Source organism: Eptesicus fuscus, chromosome 6 (genome assembly GCF_027574615.1).
Source record: "Eptesicus fuscus isolate TK198812 chromosome 6, DD_ASM_mEF_20220401, whole genome shotgun sequence".
NCBI classification, from domain to species: domain Eukaryota; kingdom Metazoa; phylum Chordata; class Mammalia; order Chiroptera; family Vespertilionidae; genus Eptesicus; species Eptesicus fuscus.
Window position 1 is genome coordinate 48112311 of NC_072478.1, and position 27317 is coordinate 48139627.

The following is a 27317-nucleotide window of genomic DNA, read 5'->3' on the forward strand; positions in this document are numbered from 1 at the left end:
AAAGGCCTGTGTCTTATATTTACCTGAATCCAAGCTAGGATTGGCTTGCCAATTAAGGTCCACGTCCTGCTAGAGCAGCAGCATAGGAACCCAAGGCTCTCACAGACTCACACTTCCTTTGAGCACATCCCCAGGATCCCCAGCTCACCTGGTGCCAGCTTTCTGTGGGCCAGTCTGTGGACTGAGTCTCCAGGAATGGTCTGGGATGCCTCTTGTACCAGTTGTGAAGTTAGTGCTGTGACCCTGGCATTTATATACACTGCTAGGAGGGTGGAGCTATGAGGACTTTCCTCAGACTGGTGACTCTGCCCTGGAGGAGGGTAAGGTGGCTTAGCAGCTGTTCAGAGTTGCTGGTTGATGGGAGGGGGTGGATCTTCTTGAGATAATCAGCTCAGCAGAGGCTTGAAGCTGTTCATTTTCAGGATCTTATCTGGACTTTTGGGATTCCCGGCTCACCTTCTCAGCACCCTTTAATCCCATCTTTGCTCATTAAGAAGTAGACACCTGAAGGCTAAGGGAGGCCCATTTCTTTTCTCACCTTGGAATGTGAGAAGCCCACCAGTTTCACCCCGTCATCCCAGCACTCTGCAGTCCTGCCCTCTCTCCCCACACTCAGGGCATGGCACCCTCTGCCACAGCACTTTGCACAGGCAGGTTGGTCCGTGGCAGCCCCTTGCCCCTTATACACTGTTTACCCCTTGCACTGGCATTCTTCCTTCAAGTCCCAGCCTAATTGCTACCTTCATTGAGAGGCTTCTTTGAGCTCTAAAATTCTTTATCAATTAATTTGGGTCATATTGCTTATTATGGAATTTGGTTTTTACATTGACTGCCAAAAATTTACCGAGTTTCTTTTTTAAAATTTATTTTCAATTAGGTTGACACCATCTTCATTCTTTAAAAATTAAACATTTGCTGAGTTGGCGTGCCTCAGTCACTGAGCATGGACCTATGAACCTGGAGGTCGAAGTACATTTCCGGGTGACGGCACATGCCTGGGTTTCTGATTTGATCTCGATGGGGGCATGCAGGAGGCAGCCTTTCCATGATTCTCTCTCCTCCTTGATGTTTTTATCTATCTCTCCCTTCCCTTCCTCTCTGAAATCAATAAAATATATTTTAACAAAAATTCAAATATTTATTATATGCTACCAATCTATAAAAGAGTGATTCCTATGAAGCAAAAAAACTAGTGCAGAAACAGTTGACTCGTTTCAATTCTATTGCCAAGAAGAAAGTCTTTAAGCAAGAGACATAAATAATATAGAAATAGTATTCAAGGGACTTAGCTGTAAGATGACTAATGAAATTACTAAAACCTGTTTCAATCGAGTTGTAAGCTCAGGTATAAGGCTGCTTTTTGTTACAGTGTCAAGAAGAGACCGGGACATAAATTTTTGAAATTTCCTATCCTAAAGGAACAATTCCATTGGGATTCTATCCCTCCCCACTAAGTATTTCTGTCTTCTAAGCCTTACTACACACAGAAATAGGATTTACCAGCCCAACAGTGAGGCTTTTACAAATAAGATAAATTAGCCCTGGAGAAGACATACATTTTCCGGAAAATGTCAGTAGAAAAATGAATGTAAAACATCCTTTGGTGACAATTCAGAGGAAAACGAGGAATATGTTGTATGACACTGAAGAAAAGGTGATTGTTGTATAGTGACAGAAAACATAGCTTAGTTGTGTGGTACCTTTGTGCAGAAGGCAGACTTGGTAAGTGATGAACTGCTGAGGAGAGTAATCCTCTGGGGGTGGAGACTACATCCTCTGGGGTCCATATTATTCCTACTTTAAGAATTACAGTTCACGCCGAAACCGGTTTGGCTCCGTGTATAGAGCATCGGTCTGTGGACTGAAAGGTCCCAGGTTTGATTCCAGTCAAGGGCATGTACATTGGTTGCGGGCACATCCCCGGTAGGGGGTGTGTAGGAGGCAGCTTGTTGATGTTTCTCTCTCATCGATGTTTCTAGCTCTCTATCCCTCTCCCTTCCTCTCTGTAAAAAAATCAATAAAATATATTTTTTTAAAAAAGAATTATAGTTCACAAACCATGTTTAACTGAAATTTAAACCAGTGATGTACTTGGGTTAAGTAACCATAGCAACTGAATTTTCTGCTGGTTGAAATATTGTTACATGTGAATTGCCTTTCCGAGTTTGTGCTATAAACATACCTAATGCCACCACTGGTTTTCACAATGTCATACCCGTCATTTGAGTAACTACTAGGGCCCTGGTCACGGTGGCTCAGGTGGCTGAGTGTTGCCCCATGGCCTGAAAGGTGGCCAGTTTGATTCCTTGTCAGGGCACCTGCCCAGGTTGCAGTTTCAATTCCAGGCCAGGGCATGTATGGGAGGCAACCAATTAATGTTTCTCTTTCTCTCTCCCCCTGTCCCTTTCTTTCTAAAAACAATAAAAACATATTTTTTAACAAAATGATCCTAAGAATTATTTTTTTAAAAAAAGGTAGTTCCTGCCCAAGATGGTTTGGCTCTGTGGATAGAGTGTTGGCTTGCTGGCTGAAGGGTCCTGGGTTTGATTCCAGTCAAGGGCACATGCCCTGGTTGTGGACTCCATCCCCAATAGAGGCAATCAATGATTCTCTCTCATCATTGATATTTCTATCTTTCTCTCCCTCTCTCTTCCTCTCTGAAATCAATAAAAATATATTAATTTTTTTTTCTTTTTGTAAATCCTCATCTGAGAATATTTTTTCATTGATTTTTATTTTATTGTTTTAAAATATATTTTATTGATTTTTTACAGAGAGGAAAGGAGAGGAATAGAGAGCCAGAAACATCGATGAGAGAGAAATACCGATTCAGCTGCCTCTTGCACACTCCCTACTGGGAATGTGCCCGAAACCAAGGTACATGCCCTTGACCAGAATCGAACCTGGGACCCTTCAGTCCGCATGTTGACGCTCTATCCGCTGAGCCAAACCGGCTAGGGCTTCCATTGATTTTCAGAGAGTGGGAGGGAGGGGAGTGACAGAGTGAGAAACATCGATGTGAGAGAGATACATCATCAATTGGTTGCCTCCCACACAAGCCCTGAACAGGGCCAGGGGATCTGCATCTGAAATCCACGCTCTCGACTGGAATCAAACCCGGGACCTTTCAGTCCTCAGGCCAATGATCTATCCACTGAGCCAATCTGGCTAGGGCTAAAATAAAATTTTTAAAAAAGGTATCTTCTAGGTTACTTATCCACAGAAGTCTCTCCATTTATGTTTTTTATCTCATTATATTTACACATTAGTCTCAAGGATTCATTTTCTAATAAATCAACAAATTTCAAATTAGTAGTGTTTTATATTTCTACCAAATACAGAATGTTTCAAGGCTTTCTTTAGTTAAAAGAAATATCTTCTTTATTGGGGGAAATTATTAAACAACTGCTATAGGATTAAGTGAAACTATTGTAAATGTATATGTTAATCTATTTATAAGTTATAATGAAAGATGTTTCATTTTAGGACTAATCTTTAATGTACATTTCACTAATGTCTAATTGGATTCAGGAACTGTGGCAAATATTAGCTTTTCACCTCACAATACATGCATTCTTCTTCACGGTCTGCAGATAAGTAGGACCTTGAAATAATTTTTAAAAAATGGAGCCGAAACCGGTTTGGCTCAGTGGATAGAGCGTTGGCCTGGGGACTCAAGGACCCCAGGTTTGATTCCGGTCAAGGGCATGTACCTTGGTTGAGGGCACATCCCCAGTAGGGGGTGTGCAAGAGGCAGCTGATGGATGTTTCTCTCTCATCGATGTTTCTAACTCTCTATCCCTCTCTCTTCCTCTCTGTAAAAAATCAATAAAATATATTTTAAAAAAATAAAAATGGAAAAGGAGAAAAGTGTGTGTCTCTTTCTGGTGTTGGCCTTCAAGGTTCAGTGTGGCCCTTAATGCTCCCTCTTTCTCTAGCTGTTCTGACCCAGTGCTGTGACAACACATGACTGAGGGCATTTGATTCCTGAGTGGGAAATGGAGCAGCGCCCTGCCAACCCATATTGCACTTTACAAGAATAAGTACTAGGTTGTCTTGCTAAGCAACTGAGATTACCACAGCATAACATGGCTACTCTGGTCAGTGAAGTGGTCCCTTGTACCTCAATGAAAACTTTGCTGAGCATCTTTTCAAGTTATGGAGAGACAAATAGTACAGAGATATGCAAAGTAAAGCTTTATTTTCAAGCATTTTAAACAATACACATACAGGCATCCAAACAGAAGCATGTTCTAAAAGGCTGGCAATTTCACATAATGTAAAAAATGAGTATATGACATTTGCAGGTGACAGGGGGAACCTATAACTTCATAGATCGAGCACCTGAATCAATCTGAAAAATAACCTTATTATTTTAATTCTTAGAACACATATACTTATGTAAATAGGGGATTAAATTTCTTACATATGAATAGGGGTTAAGTTTTTCTTAAAGTTTCCTTTTCAAGGCCTGTATGAAGGGATTGGGGAGGTGACTCAGCTGTGAACCCAGCAAGCAGAACCCACCAGCATGGTCAAGCCAACCCACCAGGAGTCAAAACTTCATCTCATCAACATCATCTCCTGGCCTGATGACTAATTACAATAGCTGATGTCTGCAGACCCCAGGCCAGCATGTAGCTGTATTCCTCACTCCAGCCCCTCCCCCTTTATAATCCTGTCCCCCTGAATCTTGCTGAAAGGCAGGATTTGATGCTTGTAAGCAACTTGTCTTCTTGGCTGTCTAGCCTTCTCAATAAACACCTAATATGATGATTCAACCCTGCCTCCATTATTGGACACAGCGACCGGCAGCCCAAGCCCAACCAGGGGTTTCCATGTAACACAGGTCACACAGGATGTTCAAAGGTAGGTTTATAGCCCTGGCCAGGTGGCTCAGTTTATTGAAATGGTGTCTCATACACCAAAATGATGCAGGTTCAATTCCCAGTCATGGCACATAGGTTTCATGTTCAATCCCTGGTTGTGGCGCCTATGGGAAGCAACCGATGGCTGTTTCTCTCTCACATCAATGTCTCTCTCTCTCTCTCCATTCCTCTCTATATTTATCAATAAATATATCATCAGGTGAGGATATTTAAACAAAAGTATGTTTACAGTTAGTACACAAAAGTTTATTCTGATATTTTTAAATTAATTACTGTATTATTTGTAACACTACCGTCAACCTGGTTTTGCTCATCCCTGTACATAAAACGTTTATAAAACAGGAGACAAAAGCAAGACAACAAGAATTCCCCAAAAAATTATATGGAAAATAATAAAAAGTAAGTAGAATATGTTTCTTATAGAAACTTCTGACTTAGGTCAATTAAATCTATAACACAGCCTCCATAGAACTCAGCAAATGCAGAACAAAGCTGAAAGGACACCTCTGCCTAGGGAACCAGAGTGTGTTACAACACAAAGCCAGAGGAGGAAGCATGGTGGGGGTGCTGCATATCTGTAAAATCCTGCTCACAGTGCCAATGGTGGTGACCAGATTTCATGGTCAGGGTGGAAGCCATCCAAAATTGGTTTCAACTATTCAGACTGATGATGACTCACCACATACCAGAAGAGTATGGAAAAGTTTATTACTCACATGATGAGGTTTTGGGGGAGAGTAAAGTGGGTCTCAGAGGAGGTCCCAAAATGAGAGCACAGGGAAAAGGGACTCGTTTGTTGTTTATGGTGGTTACTGGGTGCTGTTGGTGAGAACACACTGGCACTACAGGAGCTTGCTTCACTGCAACTTCCCACCTGCACCAAAGGCTTTCTCATTAGTTTGCCCAGGCATGAGGTAAAGGGAGAAGAGAAGGGTGAATACTAAATACTTTCAAGAAACATCAAAACTGGAATCAGAATCTTTATACAAGCATTCCTTTCAATAACAAGGGAAGAAAATAACCACATACAAAATTTCCTCCAAGTTGTTCATCATTCATCTCTGATAATAAACGTAAGAGATTTTGATGAAGGTGCAGTAGAGAAATAAGGCATAAGTTTTTCCCTAAACTTACCAGTGAACCCATACAAGTATGACCCATTATTCAAATTATAAAATGAAACATCTCCCAACTCATAGTCCAGAAAAATACCAACCCGCATGATATGTCCTCTAGGGCATGTTCCACATATACTAGCACAAAGATCAATGTGCCTGCAGCTATTGCTTGGGGATGGTGATATCAGACTATTTATGAGGCAAGATTCTTTACACACACCTAAGGACCATTCACCTGTGCCTCTTACTTCTACCTGCCAAAAATGCCTGCCAGCATCAAATCCTTCACAACTCAGGACAGCTGGGTAAGAAGTAAGTGCCTGGAAATTAGGAAGACCATCTGGTGTCCTGTATGTAACACTTTTTCTATCTCTTGAGATAACGAGACTTGGATGGGCAGTTTCAGGATCCAGTGTCAAATCTACCTGAAATGTGCTGATCATTTTATATAGACCCAAATAATGAGGGGGAAGATTGCAACTCTCCTTCTTCAATTTATATGAAAAGACTGCTGGGGTCTCTAGCTTTTCATACCTATTGTGGATATCTTCAATACCTGTAAGTAAATCCACATCTGCCTGCAAATACTTCTCTGCTATTTCACTTAAAAGACTGTTTAGCATGAACATATGGTTTGAAATTTGTCTTCTGTTTTCAGTTAGTTTTTCTTCAACATCCTTCTCTTCTATAAGTAAACCAGCATTAAATACATCGTGCTCTATTTGTAAGGAACACTTCAGTTCTTTACATTCATACTGCAATTCTTTCCTCCAACTTTCCACCTTTTTCTGCACTTCAAATTCTTTTGCAATTTGTTTTTCATATTCCGTTTCAGCATCTTCAACCTCCACCATCAGCGCCCCAATATATCTTTTGAGCTTTCTTCTGTAACTAGCAGCAGCTTCCTCAATGGGTATCAGGGACTGATCCTGGTGCTCTAAGGGGACCTTGCAATGAGGACACAACATCTCCTGGGCCCTGCAATGAGGACACATCTCCTGGGCCCTGCAAAGAGGACACAACATCTCTTGGGCCTTGTCACAAAAAAGTGTTACAACTTCATTGTGCTTCCCACACAGGGGTTTTTCTTCCTGTAATTTCCTCTGGCTCCCTGAGGTGGGGATCTGCTTAATAATTTCAATCATCTGACATAATAGGGTGTTCCTCTTCAACTTCCTGTCAGGGCAATGATGGAGGCAGACAGGACAGGGAAAGGTGCCCGGTAGATCTTCCCAGCGCTGGTGGATGCAGGAGTGACAGAAGGTGTGCCCACATTCAATGGTCACTGGGTCTCTCAGGTAATCCAGGCAGATGGGGCAGTTGGCCTCTGCCTGGAGCTCAGCCAGGGAGGCTGCAGACTCCATTGTGCAGTAAAGTTATCTGACCCAAGACACTCTCTTCAGCAGTGTGATCCTCCAGGAGTGAGGAAAGTGAGAAGGTGAAGTCTGCTCTGTGTGCAATGCAGTAGGAGAGTCCAAAAAGAGTCCTACTTTTCAGGCAATGCCTAGACTTCCTGCCACTCTTGCCTGTATTTAATGCCTTTTCCCCCAAATGAACATGGGCTGTGGAGTCCTTGTGGTCAATAACTCAGCACAATCTAAGTCATATGTGGTTTCTGTGGACAGAACAATATTGCCATTTAAAGAACAGTTCAATCAGCAATTAATCCTTACATTCCTATATAAAAAAGTATCTCTGGTAAACCAAATTATTTACCAAAACAATATTTAAGAAGGAGTTAGCAATGAAGACTGTCATCTATTTTGCAACTCTAAATGAATTAACTGTTCTAGGGAAATTTATCATTGGCCTCAACTATCAGAAAAAGATGCCCTCGCTGGTATGGCTCAGTGGTTGAGCATCGACCTATGAACCAGGAGATCAGGGTTCTATTCCCGGTCAGGGCATATGCCCAGGTTGTGGGCTGGATCCCCTGTGTGGGGCATGCAGAGGCAGCCGATCAATGATTCTCTCTCATCATTGATGTTTCTATCTCCTTCTCTCTCCCTTCCTCTCTGAAATCAATAAAAATAGATTTAAAAAAAAGAGTGACAAAACACATATCATAGAATTGTTGAGGGGACTACATAACACTATTTGCGAAGAAGTTTTGACAGAAAAATGAACCTAAATCTCTACAGAGTTCCAAAACACCTATTTATAGGAAATATGAGGGATGGAGAAACCAGTGAAGGATAATCATGTTAAACTTGATTGGGCCACAGAAGATGCACATAGCAGGTGAAAAACTTGTTCTGGGTGTGATGGGAGGAGATTTCTGGGAGAGATTAGTATTTGAATCCATGTATGAGCTAAGCAGATAGCCCTCCCCAATGTCAGTGGGCATCATCCAACCCACTGAGGGCCTACAGAGACCAAAAACTGAGGAAAGTCTGAATTCACTCTCTGCTGGACTAAATAAGCTAGCCTAGCACATCTACCTCCTATTCTGGGTGCTCCTAGTTTTCAGTCCTGTATACCCCCCACTGGAATCGGTACAATCTGTTCTCAGACCCTCAGGTCTTCCAACTACACCACTGTCTTTCCTGGGTCTCCTGTTTGAAGAATACAGATCATAGGACATCTCAGGCTCCACAGCCTTGTGAGGCAATACTTTTTAATAAATGTCTTTCTAGATTCATACTATTGGCTCTGTTTCTCTGGTAAACCTTTATTAATATACTGAGTAATTAGTGAAATCCAGATTGATAAACTACTGAAAAGTCGACCATGTTTTTAGACACAAATGTAAAAAGAAAATAAAAAAACCTATGAAGGAAAACTACAGAAATTAAAGTACATGTAAAGATCATAATAACCAAGTACAATGTATAAACTTAATTTCCTTTCAGCTTGAAATACTTAGCCAAAATTTAAGTTGGAGGTTGGATATCTGTAGGTAAACAAAAATTAATGATGATTATGTTAGGTTGAGATAATGAATGGCATTAGAAGTTTGTAAGTAAAGTCTCTTTTAGAAATATATAATAAAAAAATTTATGAGTGTAATCCTGTGATATCTTTGGATTTGTTTAATAAAAATGGCAAGAATTTAGGAGAACTAGCCCTAACTGGTTTGGCTCAGTGGATAGAGTGTCGGCCTGTGGACTGAAAGGTCCCAGGTTCAATTCTGGTCAGGGGCATGTACCTTGGCTGTGGGCACATCCCCAACAGGAGGTGTGCAGGAGGCAGCTGATCTATGTTTCTCTCTCATCGATGTTTCTAACTCTCTATTCCTCTCTCTTCTGCTCTGTAAAAAATCAATCCTATCTAATAAAAGAGTGATATGCAAATTAACCATCACTCCCCATATACAAGCCATGCCCACCAGCCAATCAGGAGCAAATATGTAAATTAACCCCAACCAAGATGGCTGTGGCCACAGAGCGACCAGAAGGGAGGCTTGGGTTTCCCTGGCGATGGAGGAAGCCAAGCTTTCCACACATGCTGGCAGGCCCAGGCCTCCACTAAAGGCTACAAAGTTTCAACTATAGAAGATAAATAAATCCCAACAAAAATGGCGGCAGCCACGGAGCTGGAGAGAGCAAGAGGCTAGGGTTGCCCCTGGTGATGGAGGAAGCCAAGTTTCTGCACCCCTGGCCTGCCTTGGTCTCCACTCAAGGCTACAAAGTTTCAATTATAGAAGATAAATAAATTCCAACAGAAATAGCTGCTGCTATGGAGCGAGCGAGCAGGAGGCTTGGCTCTGCTCCAGGCTACAAAGTTTCAATTGTAGAAGATAAATAAATCCCAGATACCAGGGCCTCTGCTTGGGTCATCAGGGGGTGTGGCCAGCCTGCAAACCACCACAAGCCCCAAGGGAACCCCACCCTGATCTGGGACACCCTTCAGGGCAAACCAGCTGGCCCCCACTCATGCACCAGGACTCTATCCTATCTAATAAAAGAGTAATATGCATATTGACCATCATTCCAACACACAAGATGGCTGCCCCATGTGGTCAAAGATCATGCCCCCATGTGGACACAAGATGGCCACCACAAGATGGCCAAGTGGGGAGGGCAGTTGGGAGGGACCAGGTGTGCAAGGGAGGGCAGTTGTGGGCGATCAGGCAAACAGGGGAGGGCAGTTAGGGGTGACCAGGCCGGCGGAGGAGGGAAGTGGGGGTGACCGGGCCTGCAGGGAAGGGCAGTTGGGGGTGACCCAGGCCTGCAGGGGAGAGCAGTTGCGGGGGACCAGGCCTGCAGGGGAGGGCAGTTAGGGGTAACCAGGCCTGCAGGGGAGGGCAGTTAGGGGCAAACAGGCTGGCAGGGAAGCAATTAGGCATCAATCAGGCTGGCGGGGGAGTGGTTAGGGGGTGATTAGGCTGGCAGGCAGAAGCAGTTAAGGCAATCAGGAAGGCAGGCAGGCAAGGAGTTGGGAGCCAGCAGTCCTGGATTGGGCCTAAACCCACCGGGATCGGGCCTAAATGGGCAGTTGGACATCCCTTGAGGGGTCCCAGATTGGAGAGGGTGCAGGCTGGGCTGAGGGACACCCCTTCCCTGTGCACAAATTTCGTGCACCAGACCTCTAGTAAAATACATTATAAAAAAAAAAGAATTTAGAACTATAGGAAAGGAGTGGAAAAAAGTTCATAATTATAAAACCTGGGTTCTTCATACTTGGGTTCACAATATTCACTCTCCTTTTATGTGTACCTAAAATATCCCTTGGTTTTGAAAAAGTTTTAAAAAAATATTCTATTTCTTTTTTTTTTTTTTTTTTTTACTTATTTCTTTTTTATTTTATTTATTTATTTATTTATTTATTTATTTATTTTTAATGAATCTTTATTGTTCAGATTACAATTGTTTCTCCTTTTTCCCCACATATCTCCCCACCACCCAGTTCCTACCCCCCCTCTTCCCTTACCTCCCCCCCGCCGCTGTCCTTATCCATAGGTGTATGATTTTTGTCCAGTCTCTTCCCATACTCCCCACACAGACACCCCTTTCCCCCTGAGAATTATCAATCCACTCCCATTCTATGCCTGATTCTATTAAGTTCACCAGTTTATTCTGTTCCTCAGATTTTTAATTCACTTGACTTTTAGATTCACTTGTTGATAGATATGTATTTGTTGTTCATAATTTTTATCTTTCTTCTTCTTTTTCCTCTTTTTAAAGAATACCTTTCAGCATTTCATATAATGCTGGTTTGGTGGTGATGAACTCCTTTAGCTTTTTCTTATCTGTGAAGCTCTTTATCTGCCCTTCAATTCTGAATGATAACTTTGCTGGGTAGAATAGTCTTGGTTGTAGGTTCCTGCTATTCATCACTTTGAATATTTCTTGCCACTCCCGTCTGGCCTGCATGGTTTCTGTTGAGAAATTAGCTGATAATCGTATGGGAGCTCCCTTGTAGGTAACTAACTGTTTTTCTCTTGCTGCTTGTAAGATTCTCTCTTTGTCTTTTGCTCTTGGCATTTTAATTATGATGTGTCTTGGTGTGGTCCTCTTTGGATTCCTTTTGTTTGGGGTTCTGTGTGCTTCCTGGACTTGTAAGTCTATTTCTTTCATCAGGTGGGGGAAGTTTTCGTTCATTATTTCTTCAAATAGGTTTTCAGCATCTTGCTCTCTCTCTTCTTCTGGTACCCCCATAATTCTGATGTTGGTTCGCTTGAAGTTGTCCCAGAGGCTTCTTACACTATCTTCAACTTTCTGAATTCTCTTCTCTTCATGCTTCTCTGGAAGAGTGTCCTTGGCCTCTTTGTATTCCAAATCTTTGACTTGACTCTTGCGTTCCTCTAGTCTGCTTTTGGGTCTCTGTATAATATTTTTTATCTCAGTCAGTGTATGTTTAATTTCTAGTTGGTCCTCATAGAATTTATCGGCCTTTTCCATGAAATTCTTGAAAAACCTTATAACCGTGGTTTTGAACTCTATGTCCAGTCGCTTGTTCTCCTCCATTTCTTTGGTTTGTGATCTGTTTCCTTGCCTTCTCATATTCTCTGCTTCCCTAAGTTGGTAGGGTAGTTTTGTGTACTAGGTGTCCTATTGGTTCAACGGGTCAGCCTCCCAGTTTCTTGAGGTGGACACTCTTGGTGTACCCTTGTGTACTGTGTGTCCCCCAGCAGGAGCTACAGCAAGGGCTAGTTTTCTCCTCCTTTGCTTGGGCGGTTTTGGAGCAGTCTGACTGGAGCTGCAGTTGGTTAAGCTGCTCCAGAACAGGCCATTTATATGCAAAAGCCGCTGTGTGGAGCCGGGGCGGGTTTGTAGAATGTGCGGGGCGGGGCCTCAGGGCGGGGCCTCAGGGCTGGGTGGGGTCTCAGGGCGTCACTAGGCTGGGGCGTGGCCAACGGTGATGGCTGCCGTCAGCCGTCTCTGCCTTTCCACGTTTCCAAGTCCCTGCGCCCTGCGCTCCAGCACAGTAAACAATGATTGCTGGGCACACCACTGCAAAAGTCACTCACTTTCCAACCCGATGGCCGAGAGTCCAGCTTCTCCCCGTAGGTGCCTGGGTCCCCCGAGTGTCCCCAGAAACTGGATTTCAGAGTGATCGGGAGCTTGTCTCCCTGCGGGTTGAAGAAAAGCTGCGCACCCAGCCGCCCGCCGCTGGCCCGATTCGCGTGCCTCCGTACCTCAGCTTTTCAGCGATTGTGCTTCTTTCTCTTCTTAGTTGTAAATCTTCTACTCAGCCAGCTTTCCCGTGGTTCTGGGTGGTAGACGTTTTTGTCTTTTAGTTGTATTTTTGAAATTGTTGTGTGAGGCAGCAGATTAGTTGTTTAACTGTGCCGCCATCTTGGTTCCTCCCTCAAAATATTCTATTTCTTGTTTTTTTTTTTTTTTTAAATATATTTTATTGATTTTTTACAGAGAGGAAAGGAGAGGGACAGAAAGCTAGAAACATCGACCAGCTGCCTCCTGCACACCCCCTACCGGGGATGTGCCCGCAACCAATGTACATGCCCTTGACCGGAATCGAACCTGGGACCCTTGAGTCCGCAGGCCGACGCTCTATCCACTGAGCCAAACCGGTTTCGGCAAAATATTCTATTTCTTGATTCTCTGTTCTGTTCTAGGTAGTTCTCCTACTCCTTTCTTTAAACTTCACCTCTTTCCATTCATCTCAAAGCTCTCAGATCTGCCGAAACCGGTTTGGCTCAGTGGATAGAGCGTCGGCCTGCGGACTGAAGGGTCCCGGGTTCGATTCCGGTCAAGGGCATGTACCTTGGTTGCGGGCACATCCCCAGTAGGGGGTGTGCGGGAGGCGGCTGATCGATGTTTCTCTCTCATCGATGTTTCTGACTCTCTGTCTCTCTCCCTTCCTCTCTGTAAAAAAATCAATATAATATATTAAAAAAAAAAAAAAAAAAAAGCTCTCAGATCTATTCCATCTCTTTTCTTCCTCACAGTTGTTTCAAACTGGTCCCCTTTCTCCTCCACTCCAAATCCATCATGTTCTGTGTTCCCACTTCCCATCCACACTCAAATCTCCCCAAATAATATAAATTGAGACTGAGAAAAGACAAGGAAGGCATTAAAATTCCATCTGCTTCTATGTTATATGGTCAGATTCTAAATCTGATCTCAGACTACCTGTGTCATTAGGATCGGTTCTTTAATCTCCTTTTCTTTCAGGAACACATGGAACAAGGAAAGTAACACTCAGCTTCCCTGTCAGTTTTGTGTCAGCATAAACATAAATAAACCTCTTGAAACCTGTGGTTTTAAACAATAAGAGTGAGACACAGAACTTAAGAATTTCTGCATAGTATTTTCATTTTTCTTTTGTGGTATAACTAGAAATATACTTAGTCTTTGACCTTAATTTCTGGCACAGAGCTCATAAAACCCTTGAAATTTCCTGAGTGATAGATAGGGGTATATTTTAGTAGTTATTAGCAGCCCCTGTTGAGCACATCTGAACTTACCTTAATGATGAGACAGCATGAGGCAAGATGGACACCCAGTAGCTTGGTCACCAAAAAGACCAATTGATGAGATTAGACCTTTGGGCCCCACCCACCGAATTCTGGGAGGTCAGGTGGGGGCTAGAGATTAACTTCTGTGAAAACAGTGCAAACTGTTGGAGATTTGAAGAGTGTCTGTGTTGAGAAGCATGTGCAAATGCCAGGAGGGTGGCACACTCCAGTTCCACAGGGATAGAAGCGCCTGCCCTCCATATATTTCCAGATCTCTCCCTTTGTACCTCTTCATCTGCCTTGTCATCTGTATCCTTTATAATAAAGGTGGTAAACCCAAGTAAAAGCTTGAGTTCTGTGAGCCCCACTAGCAAATTAATGAACCACAAAAAGGGCGATGTGGTGACCTCTGATTTAAGCTATTGGACCAGAAGTACAAGTGACAACCTGGACTTTGGACTGGCTTCTGCAATGGGGATCTGATGCTGTGGGGTCTGACTCTATCGGGGTCTGACTCTATCTCTAGCTAGCTAGTTTCAAATTCACCCTGCCAGTGCCTGCTGCTTTTTGGAGAATTGCTTGGAGGTGCATCATCCTTATTTGGATGATTTAATTGTAGGTCTGCTGATTTTTCTCAACACTGACAAAATGCATTTAATGTACAAATTCACTTTGAAGTCCTTGGAAAACCAAATACCTCATGATGTCACCAAAACAAATTCCACAGTTTGTTGCAAAGTAAAAAGGGAACATATGAAGCTATTAAAATATCAGTAAATATTTCACCTTCAATTAAGTAATTACACACACGTGTAAAACCTTAGAGCCCAGCCAGTGTGGCTCAGTGGTTGAGCTTCCGCCTATGAACCAGAAGGTCAGGGCCCATGCCATTTCGGCTCAATCCCCAGTGTGAGGCCTGCGGGCGGAAGCCGATCAATGATTCTCTCTCCCTTCCTCTCTGAAATGAATAAAAATATATATTTAAAAACAACACCTTAAATAGGAAGTACATGGAGAAAGAAAATGGCACAGCCACGAGCCAAGGGCCTGGCACCCAGCAGGTCCTCACCAGGAGCCTGTGACTTTGCCGCAGCTCCCTGGGCTGTGGCCTGGAGAGGGTTGGTGGGGGGAGAAGCGGAGGGGTGGGGGGGACAGAAGTCGGATTCCCTCCGCAGACACCGCTGAAACCACCCCTCCCCTCGGCCTCCTCCTCTGAACCTACGGGAGGGCCCACTCAGCGGCCAGAGAACCTGTTCCAAACACTCAGTGAGAACCTCCCCCTGGGCCCCCCCCCCCCCCCCCGCCCCGCCCCGCCCCCCAAGCCCTCACAGCGCGCGCTGACGGCCATTTCGGCCATGGCCGCCTTCACCCCCCACGAGGGGGCGCCAGCGCCGGTCGCCGGGCCGCACCCCCACCCCGGCCTCCCGCAGCCTCGCCCGCATCTGGTCCTTCCTGAGTCCCACCCACCCGCGGCCTGGGACCCGCTCACCTACCCACTCCGCTGGGTCTCTGCTCAGCGCTGAGCCGCGTACTCGAGGCCTAGGGGGCGCTGTGCGCTCCTTCCGCCCGGAAAGCCAGGCTCTTCCACATCCGGGTCAAAGGGTGCTACCTGCTCTTCCTGCCCCCCCTCCCCCACCCCCCACCCCGTTTCCTTTCACTCTGCTGAAGAGAATATGAACAGCTCAGGGGTGGGCCCTAAGTGGTCAATGGGAGGGAAAAGGACAAATATGTAATACTTTCCTCAATAAAGGTTTTAAAAAACAAAGAAAGAAATTGCCTGAAAGTCTCAGCATGTGTCTTTAGAGGTTGTCTCATAGCTTCTGCCCTGCCCGGTTTGGCTCAGTGCATCGAGTTGTCGGGCGACTCAAGGATCCCAAGTTCCATTCTGCCAAGGGCACATGTCCCATTGCGGCCCCATCTCCCTCTGTAGGGGGCGTGCAGGAGGCAGTCAATGATTCTCATCATTGACGTTTCTATCCCTCCCTCTCTGAAATCTATCTATCTATCTATCTATCTATCTATCTATCTATCTATCTATCTATTTTTTTAATAGCTCCTGCCCTTGAAGGAGGAGTTTCCACACCTGCCCTTGTCTCTGTTTTCTGGTTCACAAAGTCATCCTGTGGTTCTCAACCTCCACAGGTTCCCACGCAGCAGACAAGCTCCCAGCAGCAGCATTTCCCCTTTCCCTGCTCCCTGGGGAGACGACGGCCCTGTGGGTGCGGACAAGGTGAGGAGGGGCTGTAACAGGCCCGAGGTTCGAGGTTCGCGTGCCCGGGGCTGGGAAAGAAAGGCCAGTGCCCGCTTGGGCAAACATGGGTGTGACTTAATTTATATGTTTGTATAGAGAACATTCTTCGTGTATATCTTCAAATGAGAGCCATCTACATATCCTACAACTGCCTGTGTTTCACATACTTCCATCCTGTATCAGCACATTGTCTTTTTTTTTTTCAATATATTTTTATTTTATTTTAGTGAGAATAGAAAGGAGAGGCAGACAGAGTGAAACATTGATGTGAGTGAGAAACATTAGTCTGCGGCCTCCTTCACCCCTCAACCTCCCCACCCGCCGCTTGGAATCGAGCCCCAAATCCAGGTATGTGACCTCCTGGTTCATAAATTGACCCTCAACCACTGAGCCAAACTGGTCGGGCTGATTGTACCCACATTTGTCTCTTTGGTTGTCACCATACAGTATACTGTATGTCCCTCTGTTCAAAAGTTTTCCAGAAGATGGTGCTAGACACTATTCAGGCACAGGTCTGGAGAACAGGAATTTGTGATCCTGAAGAAAAGCCGAATTCTCTCTCCTGAATAAATGGTCATCCACATGAAAACAGGGCAAAATCTGCATTGCTCTTTTATGTCTCTTCTCCCTGGATGGACACTGACTATTGTCTCTGTGGCCAGGATTCTAATGATTAAGTTTTAAGTGAGCATGTAAAGTTTGTGCAATGGAGGGCTCAGTGAATGAACTGATAAGGAGATGATTGGATCTATAAGAAGATGCAGGCAAAACACAGGAATGAAGTTCAAGTTTTAGCAGCTTTTCTACTTAGGTGTTAGCTGAAAAGAGTACTTTGTGTTTCAAATTACCCAGGATTCTTCAGTACATTAGAATATTTTGAAAATTATACACCTTGCTTCCAAAAATCCAATTTTCAAATTAACTCTAAACAATTCAGCTTTTACACACTTCTCCCTCCTGTGCCCTGCCACAGCCTCCCCTTTCCCCTGACCTCTATAAAAGCGCCAGGAAAAGACTCCCTACCGGAATTTAAGGGGAACCAGGCCAGGTTCTGACCTTCCGGATGAACCTCCAAGGGGTTCCACAGGGAGGGAGGTGCTGTGGGTCCCAGGTGGGTGGTCCTGGCAGCAGCACCCAGGCCAGGATTGTGCCTCACAGCCTTGGTGAGCAGGACTCTGGAAAGAGCCAGAACCATAGAACCTTGTGCAGGTTGACCACAGCCATGGCCCAGGGCTGGGAGTGGGGTGACCTGGATGCAGTGTGTGTGTGTGTGTGTGTGTGTGTGTGTGTGTGTGTGTGTAGTGGGGTGGGGTGGGGAGAGGGTACAGGCACTTCCAGAGGAACCCCAAGTATGCCACATGACTGACACTGTTAAGCAACTTCTATCCAAGAGGAGCCAGAGGAAAAAGCAAGAAGAGGAACCCCTGTGTATGAAGCACCATGAGTGAAAGGGCAGAGCAGGACAGCACAAAATGTACTGTACCCTCCACCCTGTATAACTATGTATATGACTCTTTTTTCTTAGAAAACCGCGATAATGTAACAATTGCATGAACCTGCCAATAGGAATGTAGAGAGATGGACTCAGTCCACTTTAGGCAAGCTGCCCAGTGTGCCCCTGTGTAACTAGACCCCTCACCCTACCCCTGACCAATCATGGGAGTCATAAACACTCTCCCTGCCCACTACTTGAAACCCCTTTAAAGCCTTTGTGTTGGCGAGAGAAGCTCTCTTTGTCCCCGGTGAGCGCTGGAGATGAGAGCTCGTGCTAGCACGAATAAAGGTTCTCTTGCAGTTACAGCGGGTCTTGGCTCCTTCCTGGGGGGTTTTGGGGGATTCTGAACACTGGGCATTACAATGAGGTTGTGGCCCTATTCTGTGAGAAGGACTTGGACCTGCAGGGTCTCCTCCTCCCACTACCAGGCACAGCCCTGAGGGCCCCTGAGCAAGTGCAGCTAGTCACAGGAGGATGCTCAAAGGCCACACTGAGCCCCTGAGGGAGCAGGTTGAAGATGCTGCAAAAGGGTTAGAAATAAGTTTCAAAATCATTTGAATTGCTTTTGAGGGTGGAGAAGCAAATGGGGGAATTACACACTGAATTGCAACAATTTGAGAGTTTGCTAGGAAAAGAGAAGGAACTCTTCCTTTTTTTAAAAGATATATTTTATTGACTTTTTACAGAGAGGAAGGGAGAGGGATAGAGTTAGAAACATCCATCAGCTGCCTCCTGCACACTCCCTCCTGGGGATGTGCCCACAACCAAGGTACATGCCCTTGACTGGAATCGAACCTGAGACCTTTCAGTCTGCAGGCCAACGCTCTATCCACTGAGCCAAACCAGTTAGGGTAAGAAGGAACTCTTTTAAAACCACAGGTCAAAGACAACATTGTTCCAGGAAAACTGAAACAAAATAACTGGAACCATCCATCAGCAGCTGCACAGCTGTCTCCTTGGCTGGGACTTCACAGTTTCTCTTCCTGTGTGACAGGCAGGTTCAGAGTTGTGTCTGTAAAATGTGTCTGGGAAGGGGGATTGTGCCGTCAGGGGAACAGGTTACAGCTTATTGTGAGGATGCAGGGAGCAAGGGATGGACTCGACCCAGACCTTTGAAACTGAAGGGTAAAGTCCCCCATTCCTTTCACTGTAGGCGCTGAGACTGCACATCCTGAAGAGGGGGTGACACTGGGGCTCAGAGTTCTACATTCCTGGGTGACGAAAGCAACAGGCCTCAGCCTTTCAGATTTCAGTTTCCTCAGCAAGAAAGATGGGATTACGTGTCTTGGGAGGATCAAAAATGTGCAAATGAGATTCTGCCTATGACTTTGTCTGGCCTGACTGAATCACACAGATCCCTCTCCCCACCAACCAGCATCTCTGAACATCCTTCACCTCCACCCTGGCCCTCCCCTTCCTCAGAGAGGAGGAGCCACCCTTCTTTGCTGGGCGTGGGGGTGGGGGGGGTCATAATAGCCCCACCCTCTTATATAAATTCAGGTCCAGATCTCATGACAGAGCATATGATCTGGTGAGAGACTGGCTTCTAGGCCCTTCTGGGAGAAAGGTCTCAGTGAGCAGAGTTACAGATGGTCCCAAGACCGGCTGCTCAGATGAGTCTGGAGGTGGAACCACGTGGCTGTGGCAGGTAAGACCCAGGGCTTCCTGAGCACCCAGCCGAGACAGGCTGAGGCATCGCACCTTGAAAGGGAATCCAAACTTGAATTTGGTTTGATTTATTTATTTAAATTTTTCAATTACAGTTGACATTATATTAGTTTCATGTGTACAGGGTAGTGGTTAGACATTTCTATATACCTTATGAAGTGACTCCCCCATAAATATAGTGCCACAACACCATACATGGTTATTATACCATTATTTACTATATTCCCTGTGGGGTTTGACTTTATTAATTAATTAATTTTATATATTGACTTGAGAAAGAGAGAGGAAGGGAAAGAGGTTGTTACACTTATTTATGCATTCATTGGTTGATTCTTGTATATACCCTGACTGGGAATTGAACCCACTACCTTGGCTATCAGCATGCTCTATAAACAAACTGTACTACGCAGCCAGGGCCGGATTTGACTTACTTTAAAAGACATGAGGTTTGCCCAACCAGTGTGGCTTAGTGGTTGAGCCCCGACCTATGAACCAGGAGGCCATGGTTCAATTCCTGGTCAGGGCACATGCCCGGGTTGTGGGCTCAATCCTCAGTGTGGAGCATGCAGGAGGCAGCCAATCAATGATTCTCTCTCATCATTGATGTTTCTATCTGCTTGCTAAAAATATGGATACCCAGATCTAACCTGTGAGGGGTTGGAAATGGGAATATCTGTGTGTGAGAAAGTGATGGCGAGTGTCCTCAGAGACCCGCCTCCTAGCAGTGGGTCGGAGGTGAGCCCGGCGAGGGGATGATGTGGGTACAGGAGGTAGGAGCCTTGGTTTCCTGAGCCCATGCTCCTGCAGGCCTGATCCCATTTCCCAAGGGAATCCTAACTTCTATTCAAGTTTGTTTGTTTGTTTTTGCTGTTTCATATACTTTATTTTTTCTTCATCTTTATTGTTGAAAGTATTACATTTGTCCCCTTTTTTGCTTATTTTTTATAACACGTTTGTTTTTCTGTTGATCCACCCCTAAGACCTTCCTTAAACTCCCAGCCTTTATTTTTAATATATTTTTTATTGTTAATAGTATTACAGATATCTCCCTTTACTCCCCTGCTCCCAGCCCCCACCCACCTCCCAGGTCTTCACTACCCTATTGCCCGTGTTCATGGATAACACGTTTTATTGTGGTTTGGCTGAGCCTTGTCCTAAAGTCATCCAAATGCTTGCTAAAAATACCAGAATCCCAACCTGACCTAAGGGTGACCAATAACTGTGTGTGACAAAGCCAAAAGGTGCTGGTCTGAAGCTGCCTGTGGAATCCCTTCCAGGATGTCTCAGTGAGGGCTGGTTTGTGTATAGATGGGAGTGGACAGATTACAGCCTTGAGGCCCTGATATACTAGTACTTCAATCCTTTGATCTCCCTTAATCTAACCATCTGCTTGCTTGCAGGCACTTTTTTCACAGATCTGTGGGGAATGCAGATCTCAAACCTGAATGAGTTTGCAGCAGTCAAAGGGGAATCCTTGATTCTGTCCTTACCATTCTAACCCTGTGTTAGGGGAAGTGAGCCATCATGGAGTCAGGGGAAGCTGGGATGAGAAAGAAGTGACAATGCACGGGGAGCTGGCCTCAGCACTGGAGACAAATAGGGGGTCTGCTTGTACAGGTGCTGGGATCAGAGGGAGCTGAACCTGTTAGGAAAGGGAAGGAAGGTGAGAGGTGCAGATAGCTTGGTGCTGGCAGAAGCTGGATCTGAGGGAAGGATTGTGGTCTTGAATGAGAACATGGGCCTCTAGGGGATAAAGGGCAGATGGGAGGAGGCCCCAGTAGATGCTGAGGGACTTGACAGCGAGAGGGGAGTTCTGGCAGCTAGAGGTAGCTTTGTCAAGGGTAGGAGTGGTGACCACAAAGCACGTGTTCTTTGACCATAGCATCATGGGTATGGAAAGTCCGGGTATTGTTATTAGTTACCATTGAGTACTTTCTCTGTACCAGGCTGGCTGTTAGGCACATTTTCCTCTCCAAAAATACTCTCTGACTTGTCAAAGGTCACCTGGCCATAAATGGGGAGCCAGGATCTCAGCCCAGGCAACTTGGGTCAGAGATCACTCTGATATCTCTGTAGTTTTCAAAATGACCTGCTTTGATTTCATGATTGGTCATTTGTTTCTATGATTAATCCCCTTTACACGTTTTGTTTGTTTGTAAATGTTAATCCTTTCAGAGGATATTTTTCCATTGATTTTTAGGGAGAGTGGAAGAGAGAGGGAAAGACAGAGAGAAATACCCATGTGAGATAAACACATGGATTAGTTGCCTCCTGCAAGAGCCCTGACCAGGGTTGGCCAGGAGGAGCCTGCAACCCAGGTAGGTGCCCTTGATCTGCTCATTCTGATGCTCTTCCACTGAGCCAAACCGGCTAGGGCTATAGGAGCTATTTAGATAGTTTGACAAACTAATACCAACTTTCTGATTTTCAATCATACCAGATGGCTTCCTCAGCCAAAGAGAATGAAAATGTTCTACCATATATATTTTTTAAATATGTCTTTATTGATTTCAGAGGAGAAAGGAGAGGAAGAGAGAGTCAGCAACATCAATGATGAGATTCATTGACCGACCGGCTGCCTCCTGCACATCCCCTACTGGGGATCAAGTCGGCAACCCAGGCATGTGCCCTTAAGCAGAATTGAACCCAGAACCCTTCAGTCTGCAGGCGGACACTATCCACTGAGCCAAACCAACTAGGGCTCTACCATAATTCTTGTAATGGATTATTTTATTTTTACTATTAATAGACTTGCAAACAGAATTGCATTGGCCTGTAACCCTACACCACCACCTATTTAAGAAAGAGATCATTCAGAACAGTTCCAGGACATAGGAGTAAGGTCTTGCTCTCCAGATATGCACCAACAGAACTTTCCACCCCTGATTCCTCCTTACCCCGGCCCTGGTGTAGGAGGTTGGAGCAGCGGGAGCAGCTACTGGGGTACCCTGAGCAGAGGCGGTTCATGGCTGCCCTCGTTTAGGGACAGGTATGAGAGCCCCCATCACAGGCAGTTGTACAGGCCCAGGTGTAGGCCCTATGGGAGCAGCCACTCTCCAGGACAGGGCCTCAGCCTCCCGTGGGGCTGATTTGGGTCTCAGTCCCCTGGCGGCTACCCTGGTTCCTACTCTAGGTCTCCCACGGGGTCTCAGCAACAATTACTAGTAGGCTACTCCCCAGGGCAGCAGCAGACCCACCCCCAGGCTTCTCCAAGGACACCTGCACCTTTTGGATCAAGGCATGGTAGAGAAAAAAGAATGTCTAATGAGTTGGAAAGTTATTTCAAACCTTCAGTGCTTGAAGACCCTTGGGCTGGCCTAGAACCAGTATCTGTAGTGGACATAAGCAATACTCAAACATTCACAGGCAAACAAGGAAGATACCTTTGTTAACATTTCTGAAATTCACTGGAAGCTTCTTGTGTCAGGATCACCTGGGACAGAACTTTCAGTTGTGTATTTAAATTGAACCCTGACATGGTGACTTTGATTGGATAATTAGTTGAGTCTGCTTGGTATTTTTCATCATATCAAACATTGTTGATATTTGGAAAGAAATATGGTAGGATAATTTGCAATATGTAGCTCTTTGAAAGTGCCTACCACATTTTAGAAAATTTACAGTTTCCAAATATTTAACATTCTTGGTTATATAATGGACATTTGTCTTTTAATGCTTTTCTAATGTTTTAAAATAAAATATTTTGTCTTCCTAGCTGTATTTGGTTTTGTCATATGCTAAAGGAATAGAAATATTAAAATAATGCTTTGTAATCAGAATTTGTAAGTAAATATTTTTCTACTACTTTTCTTTTTGCGTACTACTTTTCAAAGTAAAAAAAAAAAAAAACAACAAAACCATAAACTATCCTTTGAGCTGTAAAAAAAAAAAAAAAAAAAGAAAGAAAGAAAAGAGAAGAAATAAATAAAAGGAAAAAGGAAGAAATAGATAATTACCAGCACCTACAAGCTTTTCTCACATTTTTCCCAATCACTAGCCTGGCTCTCCTCCCCAAATGTTAGCACCATGCTGATATCTAACAACTGTATTTCACCTCCTTAGTATCTTGTCCCCACAAATCATTGCCACTAGTGGGTGGGTCAGCAGTGACAATGACTTCAAAGAACAATTATTTGTGTGTTTGTTTCATTTTACATTGAAAACTTGATCTCCAACTGTATTCATTCTGAGCATCACATGAAAATCAGTTTTTTGAGTTGGAGGGTCCTCAAGGAAATCTTGCCTGGTCGAAATCCCATCTACTTTTCTGTACAGAGCTGAGCAGCTTAAAGGAAAAATAAGTAAACTTTGATATATTATGAATTCAGCACTATAACAAATAAACTGTTTAAACCAAAGAGACAAATCAGTGGTTGCTTCAAATGTGGCAGTGAGCAGGACAACAATGGTGGCCTTTTTTACATGCAATAATCTTTTCCCACCTCCAGGAATGAATAGGCACTTTAGAACCATGTCTGCTTTCTTTCTTTCTTTTTTTTAAATATATTTTATTGATTTTTTCCAGAGAGGAAGAGAGAGGGATAAAGAGCTAGAAACATCGATGAGAGAGAAGCATCGATCAGCTGCCTCTTGCACACCCCCTACTGGGGATGTGCCCGCAACCAAGGTACATGCCCTTGACCGGAATCGAACCTGGGACCCTTCAGTCCGCAGGCCGACACTCTATCCACTGAGCCAAACCGGTTTCGGCCATGTGTGCTTTCTGATCAAGAATTTCTGAACTTGGATTCAACTGGTGTATGATCAGCAGGAGCTCCTCTGGACACGAGCGGCCACTGGTCTCATAGGAACGAGCCATTCAGGACAGCAAGGCCAGTGAGATCTGAGGGTGCATCTGCTTCTCAGTGGAGAGGTCCCCCAGAGCTCAGCCTCCTGAAAAAACCCACCTCAGTCCCGTCCTCCTTTCAGGGCCCAATGGCAGTTAATGCTGCTCTGGCAGGACTCCCGGCAGAAATCAATGTCCCATCTGCCTGGATGACCTGCGAGACCCTGTCACCATCGAATGTGGGCACAACTTCTGTCGCTCCTGCATCCAGCAGTCCTGGGCTGATCTACAGGACAGGTTCCCTTGCCCTGTGTGCCGTCACCCATGCCAAGAGAGGTGCTTGAGGAGCAACACCCAGCTGGGAAGGATGGTTGACATCACCAAGCTCCTCCAGATCACCAGGAGCAAGAAGAGGCAGGAAGAGAGGCGCTTGTGTGAGCAGCACAACCAGGCCCTGACCCTCTTCTGTGAGGAGGACCTAGAGCTGTTGTGTCCCCTGTGCACTCAGCCCCCTGACCACCAGGGCCACCAGGTGAGGCCCATGGAGGAGGCTGCCTCTCATCACAGGCAAAGGCTCAACAGTTACACTGAGCTCCTGAAGAAGCAGGTGGCAGACCTTCAGAAATCAATAAGCATCCAAAGCAAAAAACCCTTAGAGCTGAGAGAGAAGGTGCAAAAACAGGAACAGAAATTAGCCTCTGAATTTGAGCATCTGTTTCAATTTATGGAGCGCGAGCAAGAGGCAGTTCTCTCAAGGCTAGCTGAAGAAGAGAAGGACATTCAACGGAAACTCATTGCCAACACAACTGCATTTTCAGACCATCTTTCCAACCTCAGAGGTCTAGAAAAGGAGGTGGCAGAGAAGAAGCATGTGACACCAGATGTGAAAATGCTGATGGATATCAAGGGTGTCCTCCACCGTTGTGATAACCTGAAACCCCCAGCTGTCTATTGGTTCCAGTTAAGGAGAGAAGAATGCAGTCTTCCTCCGCAGTGTTCGGACCTGCAGAAAATTATACAGAGATTTAGAGAAGAAGTTACCCTGGATCCCAAGAGGGCACATCCTAATCTGCTTGTGTCTGAAGATAAAAAGTCTGTGACATTTGTGAGGAAAAAGCAAAGAGTTCATCAGAATCCAAAGCGATTTGCGGTCGACCCAGTTGTCCTGGGTACTGAAGGGTTTGACTGTGGCCGACATTACTGGGAGGTCCAGGTGGACGACAAGCCTGAGTGGGCCGTGGGGGTCTGTAGAGACTCCCTTTCCAAGGAGAGAAAGCAGCCCCTGCTAAGACAGGAGAACAGATGTTGGACGATTCAGCTGCAGGATGGTGACTATGTGGCACGCGGGTCTGTTCCTGTCCCCCTTGTGCTGAAGGAAATGCCCAGAGGGATTGGCATCTATCTGGACTATGAGTTGGGGCAGGTTTCCTTTTACAGTTTGAATGACATGTCTCACATCCATTCCTTCAGGGATACATTTTCTGAAGTGCTAAAGCCTTACTTCTATATCGGATGTGACCCCAAACCTCTTACTGTCTGTGCTTTAGGAGATTAGGAAGGATGAACTGTCACTTTGCTTCATTTTCTCCCTGTGATTTATGGACAGTAGGTAGAATTTTGTACAACTATGAGTGAATTTAGTACCGATAAAGAACATTAGTTAATGCTTATTTGATTTGACATACATGAACAATGTTTTTCTTATTTTGTTTTCCATTTTTTAAATTTTGTTTCAATAGCAATAGAGATGTGGGAACTATGAGATGTGCAGGTTAGCTGTCAAGTTTTCCCGGTATAAATTGTGTATGAAGCGTATAAAGTGTATAAATTGTACTTTCACCGCTGCAGTAAATTTGTGAACATTTGCCTATTTCCTATCCCTATGCATTTACCAGTTTCTTAGCTACCTTACACATTCCAGAGGTGGGAGAAAACAATTTTGGAGAGAGAGTTTTGTGTCTCTCAAGTTTCTGCTGTTTAGGGAAGCAAGGAACTGAGTGCTCCAGACAATATTTGCAAGGAACAATATTTTGTGGGAACAGCCTTGGAAGATGGAGATGGTGTCTCCATACAAAAGAGGGCAGGTTCTTCGTTTGCTGTCCAGTATAATAAGGGAATGTCTCCCTCCAGGGCATAGCCAGTATTATTGCCCACAGGATTCCACTAGACATCACCTAGATTCACATGCACACAAAAATGTTTTCAGCTACAAAACCTTTTCTTTCTCCCACCGTTAAATCTTTTTAAATTGTGTTGTTAGGGGCAGAAATAGACTATTGGGGACCAGCTACAATTATAAGAGATATTAACCATGCTCTGTTGACCACGATGGTTCTGTTCTGATTAGAGAAAGCACACTCTAACCTTTCTGAGAGTTGTACGCCCTGGGACATGGGAGCTAACCTTGGAATGCTATCCATCCTCCTGTCCCAAGAACTGCCTATCATTATGGAAAGATTTACAACCTCTTGGCTGAAACAATCTAGTCCTGGAGGCAGCTGCTCTTTACAGCTCCCAGCTCCTATAACAGGTAAATGGGCCCTGGGGCACCTGGAAGCTTCCTCCCTCTGCAACCCCCCTCCAGCCCGAATGACTTTTAACCTGGAATGATTATCAGCTGCCTACTTTCCCATACCTGTAATTCCTACTTTCCCACATAATCTTTGTCCTTCTACCCAATATAATGCTGCTGGCTTATGGGGAGAGGCAGAGCCGATTTTTGTGGCTGACCTGCTGCTCTCCCTTGCTGCCGGCATTATTGGAATTAACACTCATATATGATTCATCCCTGTGTCTGCATAATTGACTGAAGTAGTGACAGGCAGCCTGGGCCCCTCGGTTGTCCTGTTACAGTGTTATTAAAACTGTGCAAGAGCACAGACATTAGGGTGAAGGCCTGGGGCAGAGTGGGAACTGGTTTGTGGGAGGCAAGGGGGAAAAGTGGGAGGGGGGCCATCTGTAATAATCTCAACAATAAAGGTAAGAACATCTTAAAGGTTATATACCAAGTAGAGATAAGAGGATAATGAACCTCCCAGAGTCATTATTAGTATAACAACTTCATCACTTTAGAATTCTGTTCCTATATTATCAGATAAAAAGAACATCATTTATGTCTTGAATTTCCTTATAAAATCAGTTGGCATCTATGAACCACAGCTTGTTTCATTGGGCACCCTCGGTGCTAATTTCTGTCAAGAAGGTCTTTCTTTTGGGGGGTGGAGGAGAAAGGTTGGGGATAAAGAC

The 27317-nt window shown here is 44.8% G+C and overlaps 3 protein-coding genes and 1 pseudogene across 3 annotated transcripts in view; 2 read left to right on the top strand and 2 right to left on the bottom strand.

Moving 5' to 3' along the window:
* TMEM192 (transmembrane protein 192) overlaps positions 1-27317 on the bottom strand; it is a 57870-nt gene that overhangs the window by 3560 nt on the left and 26993 nt on the right. The window lies entirely within an intron of this gene.
* LOC103290677 (tripartite motif-containing protein 75-like) lies at positions 5941-7409 on the bottom strand. Its single transcript, XM_054717666.1, has 2 exons — positions 7012-7409; positions 5941-6954 (listed from the first exon to the last, which is right to left on the bottom strand). The coding sequence occupies exons 1-2, from the start codon at positions 7369-7371 to the stop codon at positions 5941-5943; spliced, it is 1374 nt and encodes a 457-aa protein (XP_054573641.1). The 5' UTR covers positions 7372-7409.
* LOC103290666 (M-phase-specific PLK1-interacting protein-like) lies at positions 22066-22677 on the top strand (annotated as a pseudogene).
* LOC103290655 (tripartite motif-containing protein 75-like) lies at positions 24177-25626 on the top strand. Its single transcript, XM_008146584.3, is given in 2 exon segments — positions 24177-24260; positions 24263-25626. Coding segments are annotated over 2 exon segments (1404 nt in total). The 5' UTR covers positions 24177-24220.